Genomic DNA, 24,820 nt, shown 5'->3' with positions numbered 1-24,820 from the left:
TGGAGAATTTCTTCTGAGATATGTCTATGGAATATGGCTGATTTAATCCGAGTCCTTTCCAACTTGGACCCAAAGTTCTGTGGTGCATTTGGGTGGCTGCCGGCTGGATTGGGGAGAGGTGAATTGGATTTCCGTCTTTAAAATTTTAATCTTCTGTTTGGATCGTATTGTAAAATAAAGTTTGGACCAAATTTTAATTCTTCAAAATAATGAATTTAATTACATTAAAGGAAAGTAAATCATGACATTGATTTGAAATTTAAATTTAAATTCTTTTACTCAAGAGGCAAAACTCGATTGAAATTTGGAATTAATAAAAAATGGCAGCATATGTACTTAATTTTAGACACGTTAAGATACAACATAACAGAAACATTTAAAGCTACCAAAAAAAAAAAAATGTACTGTCTTAACTCAATTGAGATTCATTCTAATTTTTTTCCCAAATTAAATGGCTAATATAAGAGCACTGGTATTGTTTTAGCGAAATGCCAGTGATAATCATATTTTGAACAATGTCCACTACATTTATGCTACATTAGATTAGATAAACACAATTCATTTAGAAGATGAATTACAGTAACTTCATCTCTCTAGAGTCATATATGAATGGACCTGTAGAATCTTCATTCTTATATTTTCTTATTTCCCGTGTTTTTCTTTTTCTTCCCTCTAGTGTAACTTCATCCCTAAAATTACGATGTATCTTCCTATTATTAATTATATTTTTATAAAATAATATTAATCATATTTCTTTTAATATTTTTAAAATATAAAAATAATTAAGAAATTATCTTTTTCATTTATCTATAAGCATGCAAAAATTATAATAATATGAGAAAATATGAATAAAATTTTTATTAATTATTTATAAAGTACAAAATAATGCAATAATCTTATCATATAACAAATTATAATATAAGTAATGTTCATCTATATAATTTAATTAAAGAAATATTAATAAAATAAAATATTTTATTATTATAGAGAGTGTGATGGATAATCCAATGTAGATTTCAAGTTTTAAGTGGTTGGCTAATTGTCAAATTTTGAATATTGAGATGACTAATTTAATGCCAATGCCCAGAGCATTAATATTGAACTAGCTACTCTTTAGCTAAAACTTGACTAGAAAATTCATTTTTTCTAGTTCAGCTAGTCATTTTTCAATAAACAACAAATAATAAACTCTCTAAATCTATCTCTATTCCATTTAAATATTCATTTACATTCTTCCTTTACAATTTTTATTCTTATGTTAGTTGGAAAGTTTATTTAAGTTAATCATGTAAAAAAAACACACACACATAAAAAACATGATAAATGTTAACAAATATATTTATAATTCAACATAACTTGTTATAAACAAACACTACTTTGAATTGGGTTGAATGGAATGAAATGCATACATACTACGAACAATAAGAGTTAACAGCATATCATTGGTACGTACTTGGCAGACAAACACCAACTAAATATAATGTCATAACTTTTCCATTGATTTATGTTTCTCTAATAAGAACAGACGTATAGCACCTAGAGAGCTCTACCAATGAGAGTTTAGAAAGACACGAAACAAATAAAATAAGCAAAGAAATTGAATGGCCATCGTATTTGACTCAACCCTCTGAAAATAGCTCTAGCTATTTTTATTTTGAGAAATAATAATGACAGTCGTAAATGTAGAAACGCTATATAATTATTTTAAAAAAATAAATAAATATGATATTTATATGAAAAAAATTAATTTTTTAATAATAAAATTTATTCTTTTTCAAAATGATTGTATGATAGTTGCATACTTCATAATTATATGTAGTATTATTCTTTTACTTTTTATTTAACTAGTTCATTATGGAATGGTTTTTTCAAGGGAATTGGCTAAAATATAGCCAATCATTGGTTTGCCGAGGGTTAAAACTGAAATTTATAGGAAAAAAATATTTTTTTAACAATTAATTTCATTGCACAGCTTAGGTAGGTATCTAGCATTATTTTTTTATTAAATGAAATAGAAATTCACATGACGTGTCAATACCAAGGTAAAAACAAACCAACAAATTTAGTACTCAAAATTTGAAAAAGAAAAAGCTATTGGGGTCCAGCTTTGCTATCTTCTTGACTTGTAGGGAGGAAGGGGCACTCAGAGGCAAAGGCTGCGACATTGTGCCAAAAGTGAAGGAAGCAGTCAAATTTCAAGTCCCGCGGCCAATTTAGTTAGCAGTTCCAAATTCCAATACGCATGTAAAATATTCAAATTTGGACAAATACTTCCAAGTTCCAAACTTCAAAGCCGCTAATTGTCAGCGTCAAACAAAAGGAAAAGAAACTGCGACCGTGAGTACAAATCCTTCATTTAAATAGCTTTTGATCTCTAAAAGTCCGGAAACTGCCTCCATTTTAAACATTTGAAGATGCCCTTTGCACCCTTAACCACATCCCTCTAATCTTGAATTATATTACAGTATATGATTCTCTGGACTCTGCCCTCAACCACCTAAACAATTTCTTTTTTTTTTTTTTTTTTGCATTGAATAGGACTATGGTTGCTTGAAGTGCCGGCCTCCACTCTGCACTCAGCACTCTGCAACTGATGACAATGTCTATGGTATCCATAGATATGTGGGGGGCACCCCTTGTGAGTGATAAGCTAGGGGAAGGTTTTCTTGGACATGCCCATTTTTCCTTCTCTTAGGGTGAGTGCTACACAACCCACAATCCAGACAGGGCATTCCTGGTGAGAGCTGAGCTAGGGAAGGTTGTACTGAACAAGCCAAATCTTCCACCTTTCAATGAATTTTAAGTCTCTGTCCTTTTCAGACTCGGACTGTTTGTATTTTAGGTAAATAAAACAAGAATTGTCAAAAAAAGGATATGTACATCAACACAACTCAACACTAACCAATATAACTTGGACTCTAAGGTTGGGGTTTTTCACAATATTTATTGCTGCCAGCTAGATCTCTCGAATGGCCTTTGAATGTTTGGTAAACAGCATGCGATTAATTTTCTGTATTTTCTTCACTTTTACATACTGTAACAGTACATAACTTGAAAAACACATGAGCAGAACAAAAACTAAAATGGCCAGATTCCAACAGTATGTACCTAACAGCATATCCAAGTGGGGACAGGCACTTCACCACAGCAGGTAGCCTGAATATGAAGTATGAACAACACACCACATGCATACACCTCCAAGATACAACACGTAATAAAGGCTGAAACCATGATACTTGTAGGTCAGCAGGCAGCAGCATGATAAGGCACACAGGTGACAGCACCGCTGTCATTTTGTTTGGTCCACAAATGTCTTGTTGTGAAGTTAATGGCATTGAAATCTTATAAAAAAGTGTATTGTTGTCTATGCCACAAGTTTTCACGCACATATCCACTTTTCAAATCTAAGTTCAATGGTCATTTTAAGCCATCCACCACCTCCTAGAATGGTCCGTTTTGTGTGGTTCACCCTCTCCATAAACCCCTACTCATTTGGCTGGCACAGAGAACCGTCTAGTAGCAAACAATTTGGTGATTGATTGCACTTCACTCCTCCCCATTTTATTCAATGCATGGTAGGTGCAAATTTTTCTTGCTGATCGGTATAAAATTGCGATCGATTCCGTTTGGCTCGAAGATGTCGTGTACATTTATACTATGATATCGTGGTAATATGTAGTATAACACGATGTCATGAAGTGAAAAACTACAATCTTAATATTGTTACAAACTAAATTGTTCCCAATCTAGTAGAAGGTACTGTGCTATTAATGGTTCTCTTATCCATGGCCTCATCCTACTCAGCATACACGTCACAACACCCCCAAATGCTCAGTATAATAATGCAATTTGGACTATTGTGTATGATTGACATGTGAAAGTATTACTAAAGGCAATGAATTTTATATTGTCCTTAATCAGAATCCATAATCCCATATTATTGAAACACATCTTTCATATATCGATCATGAGGAAACTCGACACTGTGCCACTTGTTTTGGACTTTGGGATAAGTATTAATTATTTTTCTATCCATCTACGTGTCATGCATATTTGATTCCGAAGGATGGATTTTGTTAGACATTCAATCTTCAATTATATATGAGCTAGATGTGGCATTTTGTCATGTGAACCATATGAGATCAATGCATTTGGGTCTATCCAACTCATGATTTATATTAAATAAGCCAAACCAAATTCAAAGTGGTCGTTTTCGAGTTTGTCTAATGGGATCGATTGCTTAAACGAATACTTTAAATGCATGGTAGCAAGATTGAGGAGTCTAATTACTTTAATTAAATGGATTGGAGTAGAATCAAATCATTTATATAGTTAAATATCCATAATTCAATACGACACAAATGTGATCCGAACCCAAATTGTTCTTTCTCCTTTTATTCTTCATTTTCTCACAAGAGTTTGTCTGAGTTTAATTCTCTCATCCATGGTGGGTTGTATTTTTGTTGCTAACGTGGTATGTGCCCCACTTTTATCGGTAATCTCATAGCTAGGATTACATGTCCCAATCCAAAATTGATTAGTGTCAATAATTGTCAGGGAATTATAAACTGTTATCACTAGCATCTTCCCCAGAAAATGCTTTGGAATGGGTATAATCTAAAAGAATATGGCATCTTTTTTAGAGCAAAATAATGTAGGATCTGTGAACACTACTAGCCATAGGATGACCATGTGAAAAAAGCAAATACATTTAGACTACGTTTGGATGTTGAGCTAAATTAATTTTTTTATAAATAGTAGTGAGTTGAGATTTGAGATGATAGAATGAGTTATGTGGAGTCTACCTAAGATGAGTTAGATGTGTTTAGATGTTAAAATGAGTTTAGATATATTTATTGAAAGTTGTAAAACATATAAATCCCACCAATCAACAAACTGTTCACTCGACATGTATAAAAAACCGGCATAGCACCACCCTTTTTAAAAGAAAAAAATTGAGAGAAAGCCGGCGCAAACAAGGGCCACATCTCGACTTCTTCATTTGATTTCAAAGCTGGCACAACACCCTCGTAAGGAAAATGATAGTTATTACCCTCCGACAACTCATTTATTATTATTTATTATTTGATTTTTTTTTAATTTTTTATTTTACTTAATAGTTAAGAAAGTGACTATTAATAAAATTATATATATTTTTTAATTTTTTCTTAATGATTAAGGATGTTAAAAAAATACTTAAAAAAATGATAAAAAAAAATTTTAGATACACTATATAAATAGTAAATGAATAGTAAAAAAGTAGTAATCCTATCATTACCTTTGAAAAATTGCTGTAAAATTGGTGTTAGAGAGAGATGGAAACAATGCTACTTCTTTAATTATGCCTGTCAGTTGTGGGTTCCAAGAAGTTCAAAATTGAACTGCACTCAATGAAGATTAAAACGTGTGTTTGGATGTTGAATGAAGTCAATAATAATGAAAAAATAATGATAGAATATTAAATAGTAATAAAAAATAAATAAATAATAATAATAAAATAATAAATAATAATGAGATACCTCAATATCTAAACTAAGCTTAAAAGTGAATTGCACTCGGATTCTTTCAATATCCAAACGAGCCCATCCTCCAACACAAACACTCAATTCCAGCCCACATTACATGCCATGGACCAAGAACTGATCCTTCAGCATAACCCATGTGATTGAAAGCCGAACTTCCACCCTCACTGCTACCAATAGAGTTGGGCTGACCGTACAGGTCCAAACATAAAAAAAGATTAGTCTTTTGTTCGAAGATGTTTTTCTTTTTGGGCTTTGGAAGATGGTTTTTAACTAGCTCAGTTGTAATTTCCTTTTCAAACATGCAAGGGATGTGTTCTTTATGATATAGCCTTCTACTTCTAGAGACCGATTTAAAAACATCTTTCCCAGAAATTATATATAAATCCTCTCTAAATTTTCATCATTTGTAGTAATTACATCTCCAAAATCTCTAGTGTTGATGCTTAAAAATCACATACTTCCATGTCAATTTGCATCCAAGAAAGGATGAAAAATAAGTAGTTGCAACTTGCTTGTACCAAATGCCATTCCTACCACGTCAAAGACACTCAATCCCATATACATACAAGTGTTAATTTCATTGCGTAACACCTCACTTAATCCGGTCTTTCGACCAGATTCCCCTAAAAACCGTACGCCCGGGTCTCCCTGCATGCGGCACACGCCATTCGAGGGTTGATTGAATAGCTTGAACAGTTGGAAGCAAATAGAAAGAGTAAGTTTAAAGAGACTAGCAAACTGATCAGCAACAACATTACTCGGTGCATTCCGACTATGTCCATGCCATGCCTCAAAATTTTCATCCGGAATACTGTTTTGATGCCTTTGAATTTGCATCTTCTAGATTTGTAATATTTCCCTTTGCACATTAAAAAAAAAGTATTCTTAGGTACAAGCGGTTTGGCATACCAAATAACGTACCACTACTCACATGACTTTTTTTATTAAAAAAAAAAAATTAAGAGAAGAAGAAAGTCTTCTATCTTACAAAAATTATTTTTATCTTCAATTAGTATTGTTTTATTAAATGGATGTCTTACATATTAGCATCAGGCCCTCTATCTCATAAAAATTATTTTTATCTTCAATTAGTACTATTTTATTAAACGAATATCTTACATATTAACATCAGTATGCGATCTAGTGTGTAAACTCACTTGCAAAAAAATTTTTTCTTAAAAAAAATATCAACTTGCATACGCCATTTGTTACGTGAAATAATCAAAGAGCATGTTTTTGTCAAATGCCATTATGAATAATAAGGCACAAAAAAAAAATATTTTGTCCAAATTCATTTAGATTATGTTTGAATATTGAAATAAATTGAGTTAAGATGATAAAATATTATTTTTTAATATTATTATTATTTTGAGATTTAAAAAATTAAATTATTTATTTTATTTTATATTAAAATTTATAAAAATTATAACCATCAGTTGAGATAGATTGATAATTTAAATAAAACCTAAATTTTAGATAGTTGAACGCGGGCAGAGGATATTTATCTTAATAAGAACAGCTGTCACTTCTTCCATGGAGCGAGCTAGGCACAAATATCCATCACAAATCACGTGCTTTTATTGAACAGTGTGCGTCTTTGTCTCCAGTTACACTTACCTATATACCATAAATGCTTCTATGCATGAGATTTTTTGTTATCTAACTGAGAAAAAAAATTAAAAATAAAAGAAAAAGAAAAAGAAGACTTTATGCAACTACTATACAGCGTGGCCAACTCTACACTAAACATTTTACATTAAAGGCTCTGTGCATCCTCGTGAATGATAGCAAACTAACAGCCGTGGGAGCCCCCTCTTTTTATTTTTTACTTCTCTAAGTCAAAGAGTAGGAGAAAACAACGATGGGAGCTCTGGCCATCTTACGTCGTTTTTATTTGTAAATTGACGTACATCTCACTTATTTAATGTTAAGATCTACATTTTTTATTAGCTGTTATATTTATCTTTTCGAATTGTAAAAATTAATTTAATTAAAAAATTATAAGAAATCTCAATCTCAATCAAAACAGCCAATTGCGACACCAACTAAGAATATATGTTACATAGGGCAATAAAAAGAAAAACAGTCTTTACAACTTACAAGGAAGAGACAAGTTTAGTATACAAGGAAAAGAAGTAGACATGCATTTTGAAGTGTACAGTTTTCACGTATTTTTTTTTTTAAAAAGTAGGTAAATTTGAAACTCATAGAATATATTAGAATATTAGAATATATATTTTTTTAGATAAAATATATTGTATTTATTAATAACCGACGTTACAATTTTAACTTAAAATATACATAACAAGCCAACTATAATATTAATAGATCTTCAGTACATAATTATAATTGACATGGTCTAGTCTATACTTAAAACCTCTACAGACTACCGTCTGAGAGACAATACAACTCTGTCTAAGATAGAGTTTACAAACTCCATACTCTGTCTAAGACGGAGTAGATGACACATTCTATAAATAAAAAGTCTAAGAGACTGTGTTTTTTTATGTTTTTATTTTTCTAAAACAAAATATATAACAGAAATTAAACATACATGAGAAAAAATGAATTACATCTTGAAAAGACATAGAATCCCATTTTCAATCTTGGAGGAAAAAGACAAACAAAGTGATGGTGATGACGCATGAGAACCACGCGCCACCCTGGAAGTATGGTGATCAGTCAGATCTGAAATAACCAGTAGCTCTAGGCCCAGAAAAGTCGCGCGTGGTGGCAAAAAAGCACCCTTCGCGATGGCGCTTGGCTTTTACGCGCCTACTTTGGATAGCCCTAAAAAAATAACCAAAAAGAGAAAATGAAAGAAAAAAACTAGAGAAGAGATGGAGAAGGAATAAAGGTGGGAGGAGTGAGGGAGGAGTCTCGTCCCCCTGTGCAAGTTTTGATTTGGTGATGGGTTTTTAGAGAAAAGAAAGAGTGTCTCTCTCTAAAGTTAGGGCCGGCTCAATGTTCGTATTTCCTTTCATTGATTATTATCATACTTATAATATATTCATAATATTCTAATATATATGGTAATATGATTTATTATGTAAATCAATCAATATTAGTGATTTATTATATTTCAGTTTTTTCTCTAGCCTCATTCACATATATATAAGGACCATAACATTATGTATTCAAAAATAATTAATAATAATAAAATGTATTTCTCGAAGTCTCTCCCTCTCTTCCCCCTTCCCATCTTCCTTTTCTATTTTATTTTTATTATTCTACCGAATATTTCTCTTCATCTATTTCTTCCTCCGCCTAATACCCTTCTTGTAACAAAGAAAGCCAAACCACTCCATTGTAATCTTTCTATTTTTTCTTTTATAATGGATTTACACCCCCTACCTCGTTGATATAAACAATAAGGAAGAGATAGATAAATCTCTATCTCCTATATTTATTTTTAATTTTTATTTATATACTCTCATAATTATGGGATATTGGCAATCATTGAATGGTGAGTAAGAAACTTGTCCAACACCACCAATGATATCACTTATACGAAGCCTACCACATTATTTAGCATAGAATACAGTACTATTTTAAATTTCTTATAATTTTTCTAGTACTATATTTACATACTGATTTATAAGTAATCAAATTCTTATTTATATATTCTTCTCTAACACAACTTATCACGAGAGACATAAATAGTTGTAAAAAAATAAAAAAAATAAATAATAACACGAAATAATATGACAGGTGAAAACGCGACCCACCTTACAAATTGATTTTAGAAAAATGCTAGTTTTTCCGCTGGGCTCCTGTTGAGATTTTTTTTATTTAATGATTAAGAAATTATTTTTTAATGATATTATAATTTTTTTAAAAAATATATTTAAAAGTGTTTAAAAAATGAGAAATGCTAGTATGTTGCCTTAATTTATTTTCTCACTTTGACAATTTATGTATTTAATTTTATTTTTATTTAATAATTAAGAAAGTAACTTTTAGTATATTGATGTATTTTTAAAAAAAAAAATAGTTAAATATGTTAAAAAATATGAAAAGAAAAAAATAAAAAGATAAATTTATACTAGCGGCAAGCTAAGTGGTCTTTGTGGACGGTAGCCTAGCACCCCTCTAAAAATATATATGTAAAATAAAAAATAAATAAAAAATAAAAAATCATAAATCATAAATAAAATATAAAGAGAAATGATTTGTACAAATTCTAAATAGATAAATTTTATATAAATTTTTATAAAAAAATAGACTCTATTTTAAAAAAATATAAAAAAATTACTATTTATTAATAACATTTATTATTTTATAAAAAATTTATATAAAATTTATTTATATCTAGCAAAACCCAGCGTGGCTGATTTTATGCCTTTCAACAAAGAGGTGATTGGGTCATTGAAAAAAAATCTGTCAAAATAAGTGAGCGCACTTTTTGCGTTAGCTATCATTGTCAAGGGTGTATTGACCGCACAACTTGCTGCACTCAGATTATTATTATTGTTGTTATTATTATTATTATTATTATTAATAAGTAAGGTACTGCGCTGAATATTCATCGACTTCTTACATCCTCCTCGTAGTCATCTTCAGAGAAACAGAGACCTCACCAAACAGTAGTTGCGTTTGGCCCAATTTACAACAAGCACCAGCTTACCGACATGCTATCATTTTGCATTTTTTTTTTTTTTAATAATGCCTGATTTACATAAAAAAATTTATAAATTTTTTTTTTATAAAATTGACATGATTTTAGAACTTGACAAATCGGGTGAAGCAAACTCATCCAATAAATTTCTTTATACAAGACTTATGTATAGACAAGCTTTCAAAATCACATCTTTTGCTTTCACTCCTGAACATCTGTCAAAGAGCATTATTTTTTCCAGCATGAATATCGTCGGTAGCAAAATTATGTGAATTTAAAATAGAAAAGGAAGTTAGACGATGGAGGATGGCAAGTGGTTGTGAAGCTCTAAATTCTGCCGCATACACTTTCTTCAATGCTAAAGACAACGCCTTTATGCCCTATAGGATGACTTAAGATGAAGGGTATAGCCGTATGGCCATCAGTAAATAAAATTTCAGCAGAAACATAGAGGAGGGCAGGTTGTGAAATAAAACCAAGTTGTCTAGACTGGACATCCGAAGCAGAGCCAGGTTGGGTTATTGCCCAAGTTTTGGACACGAAATCGACAAAAATTGTACAATCCCACTGGGTGGCAAAGGAAATTTCCCACAGATGTTCAAAATAACAGAGAACTGCCAATAGGAGTTGCTTTGTTTTGAAATCGACAATTTGCATTTGCTCAGATAACAAAGACAAAACCAAAGGCAATTTCCATAAATCTAGGTAGACTTTAAACAATTTCGTTCACAAAAAATTTGAATCAAAAGAAAAGAAAAACAGAGGATGAAGTAAACTCACACGCCCATTCCAAAAACTTTAGGATTAGTGTAAAAACGTATAATCCATCGCTTATCCTCTCTCCTTAACAGTATAGTATTTACTTACAATTAGGAACATTTGAGGTTTCTAATTTCTCTGTCTAGATAATTGTCGATTCCACTCAAACATCCTTCTCTTTAACCTTCTTCATTTCTGCCTCCGAGGCAGAGCAGGAGAGAACCTCGGACCCGCACTTTCTCTTCCTAAAGTGCATTTTCACATAGAAATTCAAGAACAGAAGCAGAATGGCGCCATTGAGCACAGAGTTGAAGCCCCACGCGCCAATTCCGTTGCATCCGCCCTTGAAGAAATGTAACAGCAGGACACCCACATGTGACACCAGGTTGCAACCCAAAAGCACGATCTGGCAGTTCACCACGAACGGAAAGCACGCGCTGGGCAACCCGATTGCCGTCCAGAACCGGTACCCGTACACCACGGAGTAAACCGACGTCGTAAAGATGATGGCGAGGACCTGGAAGGATTGCGAGAACTCGAGCCAGAGAAACGACATGCAGGTGAGGATGGAGTGGTTGAAGAGCTGGGAGAACGCGAGCTTACGACGTCGTAGAACGGTGAATAAGGTTCGGAGCATGTGGAGGAAACGGGTCAAGTAGTAGATATAGGACCAGAAGAAAACCCGACCCGACGGGCGGGTGCCGAGTGGGAAGCAGAGAAGCCACTGGAAAGGGGTCTTGGAGCGGCGCCAGAACCAGCGGGTGTCCCGGATCTCTGCGGCAGCGGATAGGAGGATTCCGGCGAAGATGGTGGCGGAGATGAGAGCCATAGAGAGGCTGTGGAGAGCCGGGATTGGACCGAGAGGAACAGCCTTACTGGGACGGAGGAGGAGCGCCAGGAGGAGGTGGAGGAAGGTGGAGACGGCGAGATAAAGAACTATGGAAGTGACAAGGAATGACCAGGTGGAGCCCAGGATTGGGTGTGGCTCCACCGGAAACTGACGATGGAGGGGTGCTCCGAGAGCCAGTAGGTGAGGGTCTGGGTGATCATCACCCCTTAATCTAGCCGTTGACCGGGTGGGACAATCGGAGAGTAGAGGTCGGATGGAAAGGACGGCGACCGGTGTTCTGTTTCGGGTTGCTTCACATTGATTTTGTTGTTACAGCTTTTGTTGAGAATTTTGAAGAGTCGAGACGGAGGGGATTAATTTAAGGGACTTGAACGACTGGTGCGCATGGATCCTTGGGAGGCCACCTGGACGGGTACGATTGGATACATGCGAGTACACCCACACGGCGTATTTTTATTTTTACACCGACCTATATTTTTTTGATCCCATGCCAATAAACTTTCGTATTTTAGTAGGTACATGTACGGGTGATAATTATTCTCAAAGTAATCTTCTCCTTTTCTCGTAAATATCGTTATTTTATAATGTGATATAAATTAATTAAAAAACTATTTACTATAATTTATTTATTTTTGAATTATTTAATACTATAAATATTAAAACAATAATAACAAAATAGATGAAGAACAATATTTTTCATTAAACTCATAGGCCCGATCTCTTCATATGCATAATTTGCTTAGTAGAATTAGTATTTGATATTTATTCGAATGTGATATTTTTACGCTTTCTTTATCCGTTTAATGTAAATGAGTTGAATTAGATTAAATGAATGATCTTGACTTGATTAACTTATATATATATATATATATTATAGGATATAAAATTATATCAATTATATGTATCCCCAATTAGATTCATCACAAAATCATTATAAAAATTAATACTCCATAAAATAAGTATTAAACATATCCAATTTCTTAGTGCTTATCTTAGTACTCAATCAAAAGAAGACTACAATCCAATAATCCTAATCTAAATAAACATATACATGATAAAATATTACATTCCAACAAATAACAAGATCAAGCCTTCTCACCAAGCAACATGATTAGTTATTTACATTAATATTGATATGGTTTGAGCTGTACAAAAATTTAAAAATTTGACTCTGATTCTGCATCATCGAAGTTTTTTTTTGCATTTAAAGTCGGAGTCGAATTTGTTGTTTGACCGACTCCGAATCCAACTTTGACTTTTGACATTTACTCTAACTCCTACTTTAATAAAAATATATATTATTTATATATTGATTATATATACTCATATAAAAGTCTAGAAATTATATACTTAAATTCAATATTACTAATAGGCTAATAGTCAATGTGATAATTATTAAAAAAATAATATTAATAGATTAATAATTGATTATATGTACATACTACACATTATAGTATCACTATCACATATTACATATATTAGGGTAGATGAAACTTGAGTTAGTTATGTACCATGTACCATGTATATATATTGTAAGAATATTAATTTACTATGTAGATTTTACTTATCAAAAAAAATTTACTATGTAGATTCTATTATTGTAGTATGTAACTAGATTTTAATACAATATTTGGCATGTATTTGAGTAGCTAGTTGTGTTTCTCATTTGTAATTTATTCAACAGTAAATGATCGGATGATGGACATTGCCATTAGACCATAATGGCTCATGGTTGCTCTTATTTGTTAGTTGTTATTTAGAGCCTTGAGTGGCTAGATGGTTGAACAATTATTTTATTATTTTTAGTTGACTTGGGAGTTGAGACTCTAATATAAAATTATGAATGATGGTATATTAAAAATAGCCTAATGGGTTTGCCGTGTATTTCAAATTTTTAGTTATATTTTATGTATTTTCATATCTAAAATCTATTTTTTTAATGTTTTTAGTAAACTTAAAACTTGAAAACTCACAAAAAATATTTAGTATATGTAAAGTCTTGTTTAAAAATAGGCCAAATATAAAGTCCAAATTGAACTCTGCTCCAATAAATTGGAGTCAAAGTTGAATCGGAGCTTATCTAAGTCTAAGTCGGAGTCGGATTTCTTGGATACCAACTCCGACTCAGTTAGGGCTCAACCTAGATATGGTGAAATAATGATTTTATTTTGTAAACCCATTATATATAATCTATTAAGATGAAATTGGTTTATTCATTAATCGTGTTTAATTAACTAGAATATAGCATAATAGCATCTCAAATACAAGGTAATTGGATAATATTTAAATTGAAAAGAAAAACAGAATTTGCATTTATGAATTATCAATTTTACAACTTAAATTGCCAAAACTTATAGTTTGATATCATTATTAATGAAGTTTAAATTGCGAAAAATAAAAGAAAAGACAAGCAGTTGGGAGGTGTAACTCTTGAACAAAAAAGTCCAAACCATTGGGGGTCGGTGACCATGCTGTCTGTCATTTTAAAACGATTAATATTAGTCAAAACCATTGCACATAATTCCCACGAGCGCTTTTTGTAAGAAATCGGTTTATTATATAAATTTTTTATTAATTATTCTTTCTACTTTGCTATAATAATAAAAAAAAAAGAAAAAAAAAAAAAAGAGGTTGTTGAAAGGTGAATCTCGTGGGTCTCGTGGATATATTTCTGACCCCAGTTAACTAATTAATTACGACCACTGAGTACTCATTGTATATACTTTGCATGGCAATGGTCTCCGCAGTTATATTATATGTTTGATCAGCTTGGCATGAAATATATAACTTTTATTATTTTGTGATGTGATATTAAATAATAAATTTATTTATTTTTTTAACTTTATAAAATAATTACCTAAAAAATCTTATACGTCAAAAAATGCTCAAAATTAACAAACGTGATTACAGTGCATAAATATAGAAAAACAATCGAGAAATGGAATTGAACGATTTTAGTCGTTTGTATATATATATAGTATGTATGCATGTATGTATGTATTTCTCGATTCGTAGATGAACAAGAAGTCAAAGACGGTTTTACTTTTCTCTGTTGACGAACTAAAATTAGAGCATTACAATGATAATATTGGTTAGGATTTTGGGACGACACTCATGATCTCTATGCCACGTTTGTTTCGACCTATTATATGGACAAATTAAATTAAGATATATCACCGCCAGCTTAAACAAGTAAATAGGAAGAAGAAGAAGCTTCTAAGAAAGTCTCCCAGAATGATTGGCCGAGGAAACTCAAAAGTGCATGCAGGCTTAGTCAAATTTATTCTTTGTATTTATTATTTATTTATTTGGGGTTTCAATATTTCCAACAAATTAATCAGGGTTTGTCAAGTCCCTACAATTGTATTCAACAAGATTGTTATAAAATGATGATCAGCGCGTAAATATCACGTATTCTTATTTTAAAATGTAAGAAAAATATTAAATCTACATAAAAAATAATAATTTTTTGTTAGACTCTAATTTTTAAAAGAGAATACGTGAGATTTGTATAATATTGTAAAATTATATATAATATTATTCTTAAATAATACATTAAAAGAAATGATATTTACAGTTATGAAATACGCAACCGTCGCGTAATTTTTTTTAAAAAAAATGAGTAAATGTAAAATTCATATAATTAAAAATTAATTTTTAATAATAGACTATATTTTTTTTAAGACAATTGCACAATACTAATTACATGCGTATTCTACGATTATATGTAGTATTATTCATTTAATAATGTGACAAATATTATGTATTTAGTTGAAAGAAGAGTTAAAAATAGTATGCATAATAACCGTGTCTAATTGGCGGTTACGTTGGTACGTACAATGTAATTAATATTCTTATGTCGATCATTTTTTCGTGCGCAAGATGAAACTAGATCTCCTACATTATCTCTTTTCCGGCTATTCGCCGGAAGAATAGTATTTTATAATCATTAGGTAATATCATCGTGAAATGAATAAGTGGTCGGTTTCCTAGCAGGAAAACATTAAGGTTGGTCGAGTATTTAATTTGGTCGGTTATGCGATTAATTTTTTAATAAGATATTAATAATATATATAATAATAAGTTTTCGAATGGTGTGGCTAGGATTCTTGTCTCATCTCTTGTTTTCACTCATAAGCCAATTAAAAATATAATAAGAGTAATATATATTTTTGTATTTTTTTTAATGTGATTTTCGACTTAGTGTGATTAAAAATAATAAAATACATTAGGAAGAATGATATTATTTATTTAATGTGATTAAAGTTGACAAAATCCACGATAAAAAACATTAGTAGATATTTCTCCATTAATATATATATATAATAAAACATTGAACTTAAATTTGTCTTTACATCCTCTAGATCAATAACATGTGGATCGTCAAGTCATTTAGAAAAAGGTAATTAATTGAGAATTCGGGTGTGATTGAGTGTGCACTATGATAGTTAGTTTCAAGCTGAGATCACGCCAAACAAATGTCACATAATTTCTGTACGAGGCTTAGCTGAACGAAACGCAACAATTACAATGCACAGAACAACGTAAGGCCCCTACTAAAGTAGTCAAATTTTAAAATACTAATGCTAAATACAGTTTCTAGTCAACTGTGCAACTACCGCCTATTTATTTAAAAAAAAAAAGTAATATGATGGTGGTAAGTAGAGATGGTGGTAGTCTCGCCTATGATTTTTGCCTACACTGTACGCGATAGGAATAGTGATAAGCAGGGATGATAGTAGAGTCCCGCCTACAGTGTCCAATAAATGACTATGTTGAGTCATTTTCTAGGAAAATTGGGGATATCATTTATGGCGTGTTTTGGATCAAATGGAATTTTTAGTGTGTGTTGAAAAATAATCATTTTCGAAAAAAATGAGATTTTTGGATCACATTTGTATTTCGTCATGCACTTATGTTTGTTGGCTGCATTAATGCATTTTTATCTCCTGGGTTGCTTGGTTGATTACTTGCTGAGATTTATAATCTCAGGGTATTCGATACCCTGCGGTACCGTTTTATGGTATTGCAGATTTTGATACAGATAAAGACGAAAAGCATGAGGATTCGGCTTTACCGAATAAGTGATTTGGGACCACTTGCTCGCGTATTGGGATTTGTCTCCCACTTTTTGGCTATGTATTTGGTTTGTATTATATTTATATTAAATAACTGTATAACTTTTTTAAAAGTAATTTATTTTATATATCTGTATTTAAATATATGGTATTTAGTTGGCTAACTCCTAATTAACTGCTGTGATTTTTGTTCTGCACTTCTTGCATGTTGCATACATTTAGAATACGTTTAGTTACTAAACATCTCTCAACTCATCATTACAACTTTTTTAAATTCTAACATAAAATATAATAAACAATTCAACTTTTTCAAATATCAAAATAATAATAATATTAAAAATAATATTCTAATAATATTTTATCATCTCAACTCAAATTCACTCAACTCATTTCAACATCCAAACGTAATTTTAAATACTTATCATTAAAATACATAACCCGTTTTATCATTATTTCAACGTCATAATTCTCATATTTCCGTACGTAGAGTCGGGTGCGTCACAAAAACATTAGAGTTATATGGATGGAGATAATGTGGAATCGGAGCACGAGCAAAGCGCATATTCGCCATCTAATTAGTCAGCTTCCTCCTGGAATTTCCAAGCGATATTATGAGGGCTGTACTGTGCTCTCCATCCAATGCAGCAAGTTGTTTCTATTTCTAGTCCCACGTGGGGCAGCCAGCATGGACATAATTCATAAATAAATAGATGTAGCTAGCTAGCCGTCATATCGCCAGATATATAGAATAATTATAATGTTTCTTTTCTCGCATAAATGAATATAGAAAATACTAGTACGTCGTTGAGTTTATTCTACTATTTATGTATTTAATTTTTTTATTAAATGATAAAGTAAGTAATTTTTTATGCATTGATATATATTTTTTTATTTTTTAAAAATATACCAAAAATAATAATAATAATAATTTTATACTAACAGACACGTTCAACGGTCAAAAGTCGGCAAAAAGGACTCAATGAATATATATGTGTTTGTGTGAACATTTGTTCTCTTTTCGAATGAAATTATGATATGGGGGTGTCTTCATCTGCATGATCATCTGACGATTTTTTCCTTCTACATTAGGGTTTTCCTTTCTCGTGTCCTAGCTAATGTGTTTATAACGAAGAAGACAATTTCCGGATAAATAAAATATTGCAGGTTCTTTGAATATTATTTTGGGACATGAAAAAGAAAGGTACATTTGAAAACACCATATTATCAAATATTAATTAATTAATATGTGAATGTGAGTTGAGGAGATAAGAGTGGCATGCATACACTAACTTTGAGGGAATTCGCCTTGGTACTTGAGTGTCCTCCCATTTTGGGCCAGAAATTTATAAGTCCATTGTGACAATGCGGCATCATGAGCTCTGAAATTTCTGAACATGGTACTGCTTTAATTATAAAAATAATTCGTTAAGCTTATAACTGATTAGATGTTTTTAAATTCGTAAAGCTTCTAATTTAATATCAGATGTTTTTAGATTTTTAATTTCTTGTTATAAGTACAACCAATAATTATAAAGTATTTTAATGTAAAATAGATAAAATATATTATATAAATTTATTTTTTTAAATCTCTTTATGTAATATTTTTATATCATTTCCTCAAGAAAAAATCTATTTATAATCTATTTTCTCATCATTTTATGATGTGACATTAGATGATAAGTTCATAAATAAAATATAATAAATAATTTTTAATCACTTAATGTCACATTATAAAATAATGAGATAGTGATAAAAATTAAAATAATAAATAACATTACACTTACATCAAAATTATAATCAATAATATCTTGACAAAGACAAGACAAAGTGCAAAAACTAATTTGCGTGAGAAACAGCATGCAATATTGTTGACTGACCTAACAAAGCGAAAGGATAGCACGCACTTAAGGTTTTAGGTGGAGATTTTGACGAAGAAACATCGTCCATTCGCCAGTCAAATGAAATGACAATGTTGCTTTGCCAAAGTAGCCATCTTGCTCGTTTAAAATTCCAAGCTTATTTATTTACTCCTTGGTAAGTTTAGCAATATTGTCTCATGTGAACTGGTTTTTTCTTGGTAAATCCGTTCCTCGATTGCATGGAAAAAAAAAAAGGGGTGCTACCTGCCGAGGGCGGGGTGGCCCCTTCTTGCACCCCCCCCACCCCCGCATGCGCGGAGGGAGAGGTTTGCCCCTGGATCCCCCCATGCACACTGGGGCAGGCCTCCCGTCCCAATGCCAAGGGTGGGGTGGACTGCCGCCGAACCGCCTACCCTCCCATCCACCACAACACTATCCACCCACGACTACGGGAAAAAAATTACAAATTCACAACAAAGTGTCAAAATCTACAAAAAATCCAAACAAAAATACAAATTCACATTCCACAACAAAATACAAAACTTGAAAAATCCTAAACTACTAAATAAATTTAAAATCCTTACCAAACAACAAATCAGTGCATTGAAAAAAGAGAGTAGAAGATAAAGAAGAAGTCAGGGAGGAGGAGGAGAAGAGGAGGACAACGTCGTGGCGAGAGGGATGGAGGCTTTGAATCCTAAGTGAAGAACATAGAGAGGGAGAGAGAGAGAGAGAGAGAGAAGATTGCAAGGAGGGGGATGGTGGGGTTAGGTCTTGGGAAAGATCTTGTTTGGTTTCACAGGTTATCTCATCTCATTTTAATATCCAAACACTATTTAAACACATACTTTTTAACATTTTCATCTAATAATTATCTAATAATTACAATTTTTTCAAACTTAAAAAAAAAAATATTTTTAAATCTCAAAACAAAAATTATATTAAAAAATTATATTCTAACAATATTTTAACTTTATAATATTTTTATTCAAATTGTTCTCTCATATTTTTCAAAACCTCATAAATTAAACATCTTAAATCAAAATATTTCACTATTATTCACAAACTATCTCACTATTCACATATTTCTTATCTAATTCCATCTCATTTGTGTAACCAAACAATACCTTAACTTAACCCTCCCACCCAAAACGATAATAATTCGTCATCTATTGCGAAAAAATTAAATTCGTTACCAAAATGAGATCGGGGTGCGGAGGGGGACGGGCCTGAGCCTAGATCACCCCTGCCCCCACTGGGATTTCTGCCTATGAGCGGATTATTTCCTCGAAAGTTCACGAGAATTTGGCTACAGATCAGAAGAAAACAATGCACACAAGAATAATATGATGAAGTATTGATATTTAATTGTATGACTGAGTTGTTGTATTATATATAGATCTTATTCATGTTGGTAATTATAAATTCGTGATTATTAGGAGGAGATAATTAAGCATGGCACTGACTTTGAGTGAGTGATCAGAGATGATGGGCCTTAGAACTTGAGCATTATTCCCCCCCTCTTTCAGAATCAAATCATCAAGCATGTCATTGTGCATGAAAGCAACATTCACTCTCTCTGCTGGTCATTTCTTTCTCCATTCCACGCCGAACTGATGTTCTACCCAAAAGCAATTATAGTGAAAAACACACATTTCTTCAAAAGTAATCATTAATTATTATGGATCATATCTTCTTCCCAAACAGCATTAATTAATGTATAAGTGAAAACCCATGCTTTTGATGAGCTATTTCTTCAAAGCTCATCAAAAGCTATCATTAATCAATTACTATATATAACAAATTAGACGCAAATACAAAGCTGTTTGCCTATTTACATTTCTAATTCACATACTCCATCCATATGGCATACATATACAATTCATACTACTTCAAATAATTAATTAAGTTTGAAATGCCAAGTTTGGTCTAAGAAAAAATTTATTGTCAATCTTAAGATTAACGAGTTGGGTTTTAATGCAACGAGGTTTAGGTTAAATTAGGTCAATCCAAATAGATATATAAACCCTCTTAACTCGAAACTGACCTGAATGATTCGCGTAACTAAATTATATTTTTATCATCAAAAGTAAAATCGTTAGACCAAGTTAATAACTAATATTAATATTAATGATGATATTAAGTGATGAGATTTTGTGGTATAATAGTTAGATCTAAGGCTCTATTTGGATATAGAAACACTCACAACCTATCTCATCTCATCATCATAACTTTTTAAAATTTTCATACAAAATATAATAAATAATTTAACTTTTTCAAATTCTAAAATAATAATAATAATTTTAAAAAAAATAATATTTAATTCAACTCATCTAAATAATCTCATTTCATTTGATCTCGCTATCCAAACGAGCAATTAGTGATCTGGACTACTTTAAAAATAAAGAGTAGCGTAAACATAGCATGAAACGATAAAAGTTTCTTTGAATTAAGGCCTTATTATGCATGTGACAATAATTTGACTAGAGATTTTACTGTGGATATCCGGATCATGCACATACAATTTAATTTGAAAATTAAGCTGAGTGGTCACCATGTAAGTTTTGACTCTAAAATAAGTCTTAATTATTAGTTGGGCTAGTTTTCAGCCCAAATAACTTTATTAGCTGGGCTAATTTTTCTTTCAGGAAGGGATGAAGCCCATGTATAAATACCAGGTAGCAAGACTCTGAAAGGATCACAACCGTCAGATCCTTTTGATTTTTTCTGGAAACATAAAAGTTCGACCATTGACAAGAGAAAAGTCGGTGGAAACCAGGAATCTCCCACGGAGTTCTCGTTTTCTCCTCCCATATTAGGTTTTTAGAGTACTTATTTTTTTTCCAACTCGATCTCCGATCATACCCAATTAATCAAAATAAGGTCAGTGTTCTTCAATCTCAGTCTACGAATATCGGGATATTTTTATTTTTTATTTTCTTATATATATATATTAATACTGTTATTCGTATGTCCTCTTAAGTTTTCGAATTTGGAATTATAGACATCTGTTTGCGTTGTTTAATATATGGCGAATCGCGATAACCATTTCACTTTTTATCTGATTGTTATTTGCGTGACTTAAAAAGTAATTTAGGGTTTTATAGAGAAAATGTTCCTGATCTTGTCTCATTCCGGACTCAAAAATAGGCATTTTGATCTCTCTTTTTGTTAACTTGTGTTATCTTGATTCAAGTCTGTATTTGTCATTTTCTTTTTGTAATCCTCGGTTTATCTTCACGCTTCTTTCGTTCTTGTATAAAAGCCTTTGAGATTTTTTTCTCCTTTGCTAATTAGGGGTTGGTAATTTTGTTTTCGTGGTGTTGGTAATGTATTTCTACTTACAGGGGCTTTTGAATTTTGAGGTTTTAGAGGTTGGGAGATGGCAAGTGGATTTGGGGAGTCGACCACAAGCGTTCCATCGCAAAGCTCGTCTTTATCAGGCAGTAACTGCAATGACGCGGCTGATTTCGAATGCAATATCTGCTTCGAATTAGCTCAGGACCCAATTGTAACTCTTTGTGGCCACCTCTTCTGTTGGCCATGTCTATACAGATGGCTCCATCACCACTCTCAGTGCCAGGAATGCCCAGTTTGCAAGGCCCTAGTACAAGAGGAAAAGTTAGTTCCTCTCTATGGAAGGGGCAAAACACAGAGTGACCCGCGATCAAAGTCGTTTCCTGGTATTGATATTCCTAGCCGTCCGGCCGGTCAAAGACCCGAAACTGCTCCTCCTCCCCAGGATGCAAATCAGTTTAACTTCGGCAATTATGGATTTGGATTTATGGGGGTTTTATGCCTATCGCGACGGCTAGGATTGGTAACTTCACGCTTTCTACTGCCTTCGGTGGTCTGATTCCGTCACTATTCAATATTCATTTCCAAGGTTTCCCGGATGCTACTGTGTATGGGCAGACTTCGGGTTTTCCCTATGGGTTTCATACATTTCATGGAGGTTATGCTCATAGGTTCCACCAGCCAATAGTTCGGGGACAGCAGGCCGATAGTGTTTTGAAGAGTCTCTTTTTTCTGATAGGTGTTTTTGTGATCATTGCTCTTCTTTGTTGGTAATATTTGTTTTCCGCTTAAACTCAAAAAGTAATGATGGTTTTCTACTGTCGGTGGTGTTATGATTGTGTATATACGAGGTGCTTGGTGGCTTCGTTTGAAATCGTCAATTCGGTCTTACGGTAATTTGAAAACTGAACTTGTATTCGTTTTTGGATTCAGATCCATGTTAATTACTCCTTTCTTTATTATTTTAGTATAGTTTGAGATCTGCTTTAGCTGATTGCTAGACCTTCATTGAGTAGAAAAAGTCAATCGATCATTGTTCTCGATGCGTACTTGTTATGGAGTTTTTTTTTTTTTTTTAATGTTGATATGCTTCCAGAATAGTTTCTTTTGCATGTAAACAATAATTGTGTTTACTATTCCAATGATTAGAATGTTATATGTACGGTTGGAAACACTATTATAGGATCTTCTTTGTTAGCCTGTCAGCAGAATGGTCTTTGTGGTCTTGCAAATACAGCTGCGAGGGTTGTAGGCTTGTAGCTAGTGGAAAATAGGAATTTTAACTGTACATTTGGTAGTGGGGGAGAACGATTGATTTGCTGCACAAATCTACGGAAGTTAGAAGCAGATATAGCTAATATCGCTCCTTGAACATAGATCATGATTTTGTTGGAGTGGTGCGAAATTAAGGGATTGGTAAGATGGATGTTTTTGTGGTGCAATTCAGCTCATGCCAATTCGAATATAGAATCTATTAATTGCTTCTGTCATAAGAAGGGAGGGGGAAAATGTTGACGATTGCAGGGGATGATGTTGCTTCTGCTATCTGCTAAGCCACTTGTATAAAGGATTTGTTTATCAATTGGGTCCTGATTTTCATGGATCAAGGTACTAGATATGTGAAGCACTTGAGTACAGCGTACACTAAAGAATGGAGCCTATGTGTACCGTCCCAATGGAAGGTATAAACTATATGACCTATATTTAAGGACTAGTCAATGATATACTTAGAGCCGCTCAAGATGCAAAAATGCAGCAAATTGGTCTGCATAGGTCTCGAAGCGATTATGTGATAAATATCGTAGCCGAAGTGATTCATTGCCCAGAAAGAAAAGAGTTATTATATGTGATGCAGAATCGTCTCCAACCATCCCTAACAATGTTCACATTCTGACTCAAATTCTTGAGGGAAAAATTTCTAGGTAATTTCATCAATCTTTTTTAGCCAATGAAAAGGTTTTACGCTAATCTTTGTAGGTTTCCTCTGAAACTGATCCATGCAGCCACTTGTCAAGGGTGTGAACTTTGAGATAGTCTTCCAGTGAAGCAAATGCTAGGTTTTATCATTTTCAATTATATTTGTTGATGAAAATGATTTCATATATCTATCACTTAAATAGATACTCATTTAAAATGTACCACATTAGTAGGTGTGACTAGAGTGATGAAATGGGGTCCCGGGTATATGTATAATTGACACAATTCTCAAAAACAATAAAGTTCGAAGCTTGTCATTTGGATGCGACTTCTTTGCCGTTTGGTTTGTGTTATGTTCTTGTGTTTACTTATAAAAAAAAAATGTTCTTGTGTCAATATGTCACAGGTAGGTACAAGAGTTAAATCTGCTGCTGTCTTCTTGCTTATCCGAAAACGGGACATATGTTTGATCCTATTTAATACAGAGTAATGCTGTATTGTCGGTGTAACATTGTAAGCTGGTTAATAGGTGAAAGCTTTGCGACTGTTGTTTGTGATGTGCAGGTAAGCAACTTTAATGGAGAAAGAAGAATCTTTGAATTATTATTGGAAAGAAACTTATAAAGAGTGATGAAAACAGGACACATGATCTACCTACTACCCTTGCAAAATAATACATACAACAATGACGTGTGCTCAAATTCAACTTTTCAAATTATTTGCAATTTTCTGTCTTCTGCTTTCAATGATCATGGATTCATGCACATGCAAATGCCCGTGGGATTGTCTGGATGATTAACAAAGTGTCATAATCGTCCTCTATTATTTGATCTTTTGCCTGATTAATGTTTTAAACGATGCTTATAATATATGAAAAGGTAATGCTAAGTTGTTGCCCAACAGTGACCGCTAGGTGT

The 24,820-nt window shown here is 32.4% G+C and overlaps 1 protein-coding gene and 1 pseudogene across 1 annotated transcript; one reads left to right on the top strand and one right to left on the bottom strand.

The window, feature by feature from the left end:
• Positions 1-10,849: 10,849 nt before the first annotated feature.
• LOC121255059 (elongation of fatty acids protein 3-like) lies at positions 10,850-12,076 on the bottom strand. Its single transcript, XM_041155353.1, is given in 2 exon segments — positions 10,850-11,871; positions 11,874-12,076. Coding segments are annotated over 2 exon segments (885 nt in total). The 5' UTR covers positions 11,953-12,076; the 3' UTR covers positions 10,850-11,065.
• Positions 12,077-21,396: 9,320 nt separating this feature from the next.
• LOC121255067 lies at positions 21,397-22,909 on the top strand (annotated as a pseudogene).
• Positions 22,910-24,820: the final 1,911 nt, after the last annotated feature.

The sequence above is a fragment of the Juglans microcarpa x Juglans regia genome, chromosome 1D (genome assembly GCF_004785595.1).
Source record: "Juglans microcarpa x Juglans regia isolate MS1-56 chromosome 1D, Jm3101_v1.0, whole genome shotgun sequence".
Classification (NCBI taxonomy): Eukaryota; Viridiplantae; Streptophyta; class Magnoliopsida; order Fagales; family Juglandaceae; genus Juglans; species Juglans microcarpa x Juglans regia.
Note: the sequence above shows the minus strand (reverse complement) of the source record. Positions and strands in the feature narration are given on the sequence as shown.